This window comes from Equus przewalskii, chromosome 3, assembly GCF_037783145.1.
Source record: "Equus przewalskii isolate Varuska chromosome 3, EquPr2, whole genome shotgun sequence".
NCBI classification, from domain to species: domain Eukaryota; kingdom Metazoa; phylum Chordata; class Mammalia; order Perissodactyla; family Equidae; genus Equus; species Equus przewalskii.
The window spans coordinates 100,827,580-100,837,265 of record NC_091833.1 but is presented as its reverse complement, the minus strand read 5'-3'; the positions used below and the strand labels follow the sequence as shown (position 1 = coordinate 100,837,265).

General features: G+C 37.0%; 1 protein-coding gene across 8 annotated transcripts in view; it reads right to left on the bottom strand.

Moving 5' to 3' along the window:
* Positions 1-621: 621 nt before the first annotated feature.
* PPARGC1A (PPARG coactivator 1 alpha) overlaps positions 622-9,686 on the bottom strand; it is a 609,701-nt gene continuing 600,636 nt past the window's right edge. For all 8 annotated transcript variants that reach the window (XM_070613065.1, XM_070613067.1, XM_070613063.1 and 5 more), the window contains one exon: positions 622-4,482. In XM_070613065.1, coding sequence (XP_070469166.1) covers positions 4,379-4,482 — 104 coding nt within the window. In that variant the 3' untranslated portion in view covers positions 622-4,378. The remainder of the gene's footprint in view (positions 4,483-9,686) is intronic.

Sequence of the window (9,686 nt, the reverse complement as noted above, 5' to 3'; positions counted from 1 at the left end):
TTTCCCCGATGCTATGCTTATGTTGGCTCCTGCAATGAAAGTGGCTGGGAGTGGGGACAACCATCTGAAATCGAGAGAGGGCAGAGCACTGATAATGCACTCTCTGTCATCTCTGTCATTAGGACCGCCAATCACCTATGAGGCACAGTGGACATCCTGACATGTCAGCAGCTATCACCTTGTCCCATATTTAACCTGATGGCTTACAAACGATGGGGGGCTGCATCCTGTTATAAGTCTTTGAAAAATATTCAGTCTCTCTAGAGTGGAATTGCTTCCTAAGCTGAATATTTAGCAGGTTTCTCACTAGGGGCAATGGCATGTACTTAAAAATACATACTTTCCAGGGTTAAGTACAATAAAAGGAGCTAATCCATTTGATAAAGTCCCACATCACTTCTCATTATAGAAATGACAATTTCTGCCTTTGCTATTTGAAAGGAGACAAGGTAAAATTCAGAAGGTTCACGTTACCTTAGAGCTGAAATCCATCCATGAACATGGAAAAGCAGGAAGAAAGGGAGGGTGATCCAGAGAGGAAATAGAATAATAAGCAAGTAACGTGTACTGATCTGAGGAACATACCAGAAGTTTGGTTACGATAAATAAGAAAAGCGGAAGTAGATTTGAAACATTCGTTTCCCTTTATTAGCTCAGTGAGGCTGATGTGTACTGCACATTTAAAAAAAAAAATCACAGGAATTTTCATACAATGAATAAAACCACAACAATACATGTAGAATTGGCAGGTGGAAAAAAAGCCCAGCAAGGGCTTAACTAATCGCTTACTTTCCCTCTTCAGCATAGTTCAACCAACAGTATTACACTTTCACCTACAAATCTTAAAGTAGCTCCATCAAATCAGCAGTTCACATTATTGAAAATGTCTGTCACATAGGTACAAATTTAGAGTCATCACATTATATTACATGGCTATTCTAGGTCATCTATGGATCAGGTCTTAGACTACAGTGATTGAAGTTCTCGTTACAGCCATCAAAAAAGGACACATAATCATTACCTACTGTAAGCTCACGTCTAAAGGCATGAAAAGGTTTCCTTTTTTCAACTGACCCAACCATCACACCCCAATAGTGCCAAGTTCCCTCTCTGCTGCTTTGAATGTTGACAGCCTAACCATTGCTCTCGGAGTCATTTAGCAAAAGTTGATTTTGTTGCACTGGAAGAATTATTCTGGTACATCTCTTTTTAAAAAAAAAAAAACCCACGTTTCGAAAGCACCAGTTCGGTTACCAAAATTGTAGATGTGGTTCTTACCACAGCGTGAAGGCAATGACCCGTGGTCATCTAAGAATCCTACAGATCTATGCTGAAATTTGCTTCCAGTGATGATGATGGGGTGTATGTGTTTATTTGAAATATTCTCTCTGAAAAAATTAAAAAGAAAAATAAAAGGAATACAGTTTACATTTTGATGGGCTACCCACAGTGTCTGCATAAGATACAAAAGCTCTATTCGGATGGTTTAGTGATTCTCTCTTTGCACTAATTTTAGATGCAATTTGAAGTCCATGGAGGAAAACTATCTTCACGGTAACAATATTTGTCAGGCCAGAGGGGGGGATAAATTAATCCTCGACATGAAATCTGTAGTGTTGTCTTTTGAGAAGTAAGAAAAGAAACCAAGTATTTTACTCATGTCAACAATCCAGGGCAAAAAGGAGAATGTATTTAAAATTGGATCACAAAAATTTAAAGGCAAAATAGAGAACGCATCTGGTCCTTGAACACATAATATGATTTACTAAATATCGATTTCTTAAAAATAATTTATTGCTCTTAATAGTCTTTTTATTATTATTATTCTACAACAGAAGATACTCAAAATTCAGAAAGAAAGACTGTAAACTTTAGTTTGGCGTTCACACAGAGTTAAAATACCTGCATTTAACCTACAGAACAACAAGAATTAGGCGGATTAAAGATGTGTTACTGTCGTAACGCAGAACCTGTGAACAAGTTCTTTTATTTCATAGTATTTTTATTGCTTTCTATCTACTTAGAAATAAGAAGCCGAAAAATCAAGCAAGCATCCGACAGGACAGACAGCGGATTCACTCAGAACACAATATGCTGGTGATAAATGAATGCAGCTATCAAAATTAGCTGCATTGGCCTGGGGGTGACATCCGTTTTAGAAGATCGTGTTGGGAGAGAGAAAGGAAAAGAACGATTGAGTAGTAGGTATATCATGTCTTCCAGAAAAGTCATGTCAGCCAAACCGTAATCGAATCCCAATTTAGAAACTTGAATAGACACTCCAATCTTTCCTGACTTCCATTCCAGGGGCTCCACACTCAGATGAAATCCTGATGCTCAAAAATGGAGGTTTTGCTGAAGTTTTTATTGAATTTAGCAGAAGCAATGTCATCAAGGACAACATCATGGTCACGTCAGAGGCCATGCTAGTGCAAGTAGAAACACTGCTTCTGCAAAAGCTGAATTTCCCAAATAAAACACTTAAAACTCCAACCTGACAATTGCCATGCATCCTAGGTAGAAAATTTCCACTGGCTTTATTATTTTCATCATCTCATAATTTATAATAAATAGGCTATCTGCAACTGATAAATATGTCTCTTTAGTAAACAAAGGAATGAAATCTCAGTATTTATACAGGATGCATAACTGTAAAAAATACAGATAAATACCATCATCATACTCTGCCAAGGGAAAGAGATACTGGCTTCAAAGATAGTCTTCAGACACACATTAATTATTGTAAAAATCATACTGCAATTATTACCTCAGCATTTTGTATCAAATTAAAATCACAAAAATTAAAACAAAACAGCATTTTAAAAAGATTTTTGACCTCTAGTTTCAAAACTACTGTTGATAGAGAAAATAAAAACATTTCTTAATGGTTACCCATTGAGAGACTTTACATAAAATCATGATATCTTCTAGAAAAATTTTAGATGAGAAAATTTCATTCCCCTAACAAATCCAGTGTATAAAACTTCAAAGAAAAACAAGCAACAAGAAAATGTGGAAAAATATCGCAGAAGTGGTTAATACCTTCAGGGGGCTAGGATATTTCTTGACAAGATGCTTAGATCGAAGCTCACCTAAGAAGGGATGGATGTGCGTAAAGCATCATTTTGTTGTTGTTGCACTCAACGGACACACACACTGTCTTTTTTGTTTTTTACAATCAAATATATATAAGCAGTAAGTTCAGCTTCTAAATATGTTAGTGTACAATAATTGTGTCACCTCATAATTACATTTGAATATTCTTGATTAAGAAAAATTTAGCAGTTTTGAAAAGAAGGCTGCATTTACAGTGCATAGCTGTAACAAAAAAAGAACATTGTTGTATAGTATGTACACAAAATAAAAATACTCCATTTAACATCTGTAAATACTTAACTACATCAGAGAATGTAGCAATTACACTATCTGAACACATCCCAGAGAGTTCCACCCAACTCTCATTAGTAATGTAACACCGTGCTGGCTCCTCAGAAAGAACCACTGAGTAAGCTGCACGCTTGACCATTGACAAGGCTTTTGAAATTTGCAGTGGAAGATCAACATTGTGGACATTTACATGGGTGTCAGGATAGAGGACGAGCCACAGAAACTTCAAAATGTTAGGAAAGTTTAGCATTCCAGTGCCTGCAGTATCCTCTCCCACCCAGATTCCATGGCCAAAGGAATAAACGAAAAAAAAGAGAGAGAGAGAGAAGGGATATTAGTTCTACAGAACCTGTGGTTTCTTCGGGATTGTCATATCATCTTTACGTTATGAGAGAAAGCTTGCTTCAAGTTGATTTTGCACTTTCTTAAAAAAACAGAGTACGGAGATTGATGCCCAGACATCCACGGCTGTCATTTTAGGGTGGTTTGTGGTTGGTTGGTTAGTTTCCTTTCCTTTTGAATTTATGCTTTTTTTTTTCCTTTTGAATAGATTCTGAACATTTTGAAGTTCCAGGTTTTAAGTGTGTCTTCATGGAACTGCTGCCATTTGAAGTGGTTTGCCCTTGCACACTCTGGTCAGGTGCCCCCAGTCCCCACCTGTACATACATACTTCCCCCAAATCAGGCACACACACACACACACACACACACACATTCCATCACCAAGAGACTCCAGGGAAAGCAAGCTGACACCCATGAATAAACATGTGCTTACTGGATAGCCATTCTGTCTCTTGCCTCTTCAGCAGCTGTGTTCATGTAAACCATTGTTGTTGTTCTTGTTGTATTGTTGTTGTTTTGTTTTGTTTTTGTACAGAGAGTGTAAAGTAGGAGAAATTCCTAAGTATGACTTGCAATAGTCTATTAGGGAAGGACGCGCTGTCCCATGAGGTATTCACCGTCCCTCTGTCATCTTCAGCCAGGGAACATGTTACCTGCGCAAGCTTCTCTGAGCTTCTTTCAGTAAACTATCGAAATCCAGAGAGTCATACTTGCTCTTGGTGGAAGCAGGGTCAAAGTCATCTGAGTTTGAATCTGAAAGAAACCCAAGCAGAGTTAGAATCACCCTTGGCCAATGGTCATTAACTCAATCATCCAATTCAAGATGACTTGATCCAATAGCAACTTATCTAATCAATGTACCTTAAAAATAAGCCCACCCTCCTACTCCCTTCCTGGCATATTAAATAACTTACCCAAGGTTCCTCAATGACTTAGATGAAGAGAGAAGAGTAGAAGCTGGAACTAATTTTCCTATTCAATGGGATTGATTTCATTGAGCAGAAAATCCAGTTGAACAGGAGACAGAATCATCAGAACTTCACCCACTCCCCCTCTGCTGCTCTCTTTTGAGGCAGAGGGACATATGCCATCTACTCCATACCTTGGAGTACCCCAGCAGTAATGGTGCAAACTCTCCCCAAATTAGAAGTTTTAGAGAAATGCTTCAGGGCAAATTTAGCCTCTTTACTCATTAATAGGAGAAGAAAAATAGGCAGGTATAAATTGAACCATGGTCTTTCTTGGATCCTTAAACTAGTCTAAGTCAGCTTTTGTGCGAAGTTCCACATGCTACTTCAGATAGCCCTTAACAAAATCGATGTGTTTCAGCAATATTGGATGTAAAGTGAGATTCTATTGACTATCTCTTATTTTTCTCCATCAACATCTATAAAAAAGTCAGATATCTGTGCTGGTCTTGCAAGTGAGAAAGACTATCTTGGAAATATAATCGAAAACCTGTTGCAAAAAAATTCATTCTTTTGAAATCACTTACTTGAAGGAAAAAGAAAACCTTTCTGGGAAACATTAACAATCCTACTAAAATATGAGCATTTCCATGTCTTACTCAGAAATGCTTGAAGCGGCAGAAGAGTGCAATACTAGATAATATGGAGGTATAATCATTGACCTCACAAGTTCTTTTGCTGAAAAGGTTACAAGGCCTTAAGCTTTCCAGAACCAGGCTGATTTTTCTCACCTAGCTTCAATCTACTTTAACCATCTCAGATTTAAAGACAAGGAAATTCCTTCACTTAACTTTTTTCTGTCATTCTCACCATCCTTGTCTTTACTGCCTTTCTTTCAGCAAGTTTTTCCAGGTGAGAACAGCAACAATAACAATTACAGTTGGCCTCAGACATAAAAGCAAGGACAAAAATGCCCAATTTTTCCTCTCTAAAATCTTAAATGGTCAATCTTAAATGACACTGCCTTCTACCCTTCTCATCACAGCCTAAGGAATGGTTTGCTTGTATTGTTAAAGCCTCACAAACAGCTGTTGCTCAAAATCTTTTTTGTAGAAACAAAATATAACTCCTGCTCATTGCTAGAGATTAGCCTGAAATCAGCATTCCATTTGCACTGTAGGTGAAGATGGAAGTTTCCTGATGACCGGAGTCTGTATGACATTAAGGTCAGCATAGAACCATCAAGAACATACATACATATCCTTCCTTGGAGGAAATTTTGAGAATATTTAAAATGTCCTAACTTTGGATTATTCTACAGGAAACCCAAAATGTCAGTGTTTCTGTATTTTCATTAGTAAATACTACAAATATTTTGAAACAATGGTTCTCAAGAGTTTCTTCCCTATGAAATATGATGACTGGTGACTACATATATACCCACTTATACAGGCAGACTATGTAACACAGTAGGCATCCACAAAGTCTTTTCTGTTGCATGAAGATAGAATGTGGTTACATGCAATTCCTGAACCAATGACATCTACTCTATCCCTTTTCTCCACTAGAGGAAGGATATTGCAACACAAGTAAGATGTAATAAAATTTTTATAGGAATAACTTGAAAGTCACTCTAATTCTTTCAAAAAATAAATTGTTATAAATAATGATGGTATAAATAGAAACAAATCACATTGCAACTGTATTCTTAGCACCTAAAAAACTGTTGGCACAAAGTAGATACTCAAATTAATATTTGTTGAATGACTCTATTGATCTTGAATACCAGCATATTACAAAAACTGTGGTTGAAAATATTTCTATTGGGATCTGGGAGTGTTCAACCAATGAATGGCAAGGGTCTGTGAAAAGTTATGCCTATATTCCAGATGCTGATAATGTAATACATTTCTTTGAATCAATAAAGAACTTGTGATGAATACATTATTTGCTTCAATTTTCTTATATGTTTAAGTTCTACACTATAATTCCTGATCAAAATTATTATATTCTTAATACCCCTCCTTCTGTTCTGATCCTACAGTTTTAATTTAATGTCTATCTTTCCTCTTTAAGAATTTTCATCTAGGTGCTTCAGAAAAATCCATTTGTTTATAAGACAGTAAATAGAAAGACACAGAGATTACAGATTCATAGAAACCGGACTTAAATCCTGGCTTTACCATGGTAACCTTGAGTGTCCCTTTAAACTCTGAGTCTCATTTATAAAACTGGCTCATAAATAGTAACTGGAATCATTGTGTTTTGCACTAATAGTATTGTAGTAACCGTTAAGTGGCCACAATAGCAGAAAAATAGCATGTGTGAGCTAACTTAATTTGGGGAAGCAAATAAAAACAGAAAACAACTAATTCATCTAAAATGATGTCACATTAATTTTGGTAAAATTAATCTATATCACATCATTTTCACTTCACTCTTGACACACATGCAAGCTCTCAATCCCTCTAAGAGTCCAGAATATGCTTGTGTTCACCATAATCAGTGGCTGTGCCCTGAAGCATTTAACTTGAACTCTTCAGGGAACAAAGACAGGATACATGTGAATGTTGTTCAGTACCAAAGCTGGCTCCTGGTGTGATTCTTTCATTTCAAAATAACTTGAGATTTCTGACTTCTCCTCATTACCATCATTTTTAATTATAATCATTGTTGTTAGTGCTGTCAAGTCAATTCTGACTCCTAGTGCCCCCGTGTACAGCAGAGCAGAACCCTGCCTGGTCTTTTTGCACCATCCTCTCACCTTCTGGTGCTAAATCAGACGATGCTCCACTGCTACTCATAGGGTTTTCATGGCCAGTGTTTTCAAAGTGGGCGACCAGGTCCTTCTTCCTAGTCTGTCTTAGTCTGGAAGCTCCACTGAAACCTGTCCACCATGGGTGACCATGCTTGTATTTGAAATCCCGGTGGCATAGCTTTCAGCATCACAGGAACATGCAGCTGCCACAGGGGGACAACCACCAAATGGGTGGTGTGGTTCCCTGGCCGGAAATAAACCCTGGGCCCAGGCAGTGAGAGCTGGCTAATTATAATCATAGCTACTATTTATTGAGCACTTATTTTATGCCAGACGCTGTGTTAACAGCTTCACAAATATTTATTTAATCTTCACAACAACATTATAAGGTATTTTAAAAATGAAGAACCAGAAGCGGAGGGAGTTTAATTATTTGCTCAAGGTCAGAAGTTAAGTCAGGTTTCAAAACCAGGTCTGCAAGATTCCAAACTCAGGATTCTTTGACTACACCATGCCTATGTTCAGGCCAACTACCTTCATGCAATTGTAGGGCCTGAGGGAATTGGAAAAACCCATGCTACTACAATGCACATCAAACACAATTTTCAGCAAATACAGAGCTGAGCTTAGTGATGGCAAAGCTTCTATTGCTGCTGGCTAGGCAGAAAGATAACGAGAGGGGAAGCATTCTTCTTAGAAATATTTCAGGGAGGCTCCGGTTCAATTTGGAAATACCATCGAATCCTCCCTCTCCCAGTGATGAATTGTGATCTAAAGGCCCCTCCAGGTAGCTTATTTTAAACTCTAGATGTTTTGAGAGACTGGAAACACCCTGGCCTTCGTCACTGAAGAAAGTAAGTCAAATCAACTCAAGACTTCAATCTGTCTTGACTGTCTTTATCAGCCAACATTTGAACAAATGACTTGCCACCTTTTATATTTTCATCCCTAGGCCTCTATCTCTCTAACACTCAGCTGCCTCTCCCCTGCTTCATGCTATCTATTTAGCTTGTGAAGTGAATTATAGCATATTCCCCCCGATCAGTGCACACCACCTACATCAATTACTCTAGGAAGACATCACTTGAGTGGAAGAAAGAAAAAAATCCGTGTATTTAGTATTAATTTCTTTCTTTATACCAAGTCAAAGCAAGTGAAGATGGATATATAATAATGCTTGGGAGTAGATTTAAATGTTAATTTTATGATTACTATTATACCTCGATTTAAAGTCATGTCATATGCACAAGACAATTGCCACTTTCCTTCCTTCATTCCTTCACCAAAGAGCTCAAAGCCTTACAAGACACAAATTAGGTGGGAAATGACATGCACAGGAGCAAAATTAACATTGGGAAGGAAATTAAGATGTTCATTGTGGCATTATTTATAATATCAAAAAATTAGAAATAGAATAAATGTTTAGCTATAATGGAATGATTAAATATAATGGCACTATTCACTGAACAGAGCACAGAGCAACCATTAAAGTATGTTGATAAATTATTTTTAATCCTATGAATCACAGTGGAAAATGAGCTTACATAATATTGAGAAAAGCAGAATTTAAAAGTTTACACATAGACAATGTGACCTCAACTATAAGAAATTCGGCAATCTGAGACAAAATACTGGTCTGCAAATCACACGCTAGGTAATAGTGGTTATCTCCAGGTGATAGGCTGGTAGGTGATTTACTATTTTTCTTAAGATTTTTTTCATGCTTTCCAGAGTTTACCTCTTGAGTCTGTACAATTTTTATAACAGGAAAAACGAATGAAAAATTATATATACTTCAGTTTCCTTATCTGTAAAATGAAGATGATAATAATAATATCCACCTTTTAGGATCGTTCTGGTAATTAAACGAGAAAATGCTTGCAAAGCGTCTGGCACAGCACGTAGTATTCGAAAGCATTCAAAAAATAGGGTTTTTTGTTCTTTTGTTTTAAAGAAAGCGTAGTGTGATTTAGCATATGAAATTTTATTTTCCCCTCCCAAAGTGTAATTTGTAGAAAATGTTAACATTTCTAAGAGTTTGTGAGATACTAAGGAAAAAGAAGAACACTTTTGCGTATTCTGTTCCGTAAAACAATGATGACAATGTTATTGATTTTTACAAAAGGATTCAGGGTAAGCATGGAAAGCAGATTGCAAACACATCCAAAGACACACACATGTGTACACAACACAAACACATATAGATACACGCACAATACCGCACACACACACACACAACACATGTACACACAAAACACAACATATCAAACACAGATACATACACAAATAGC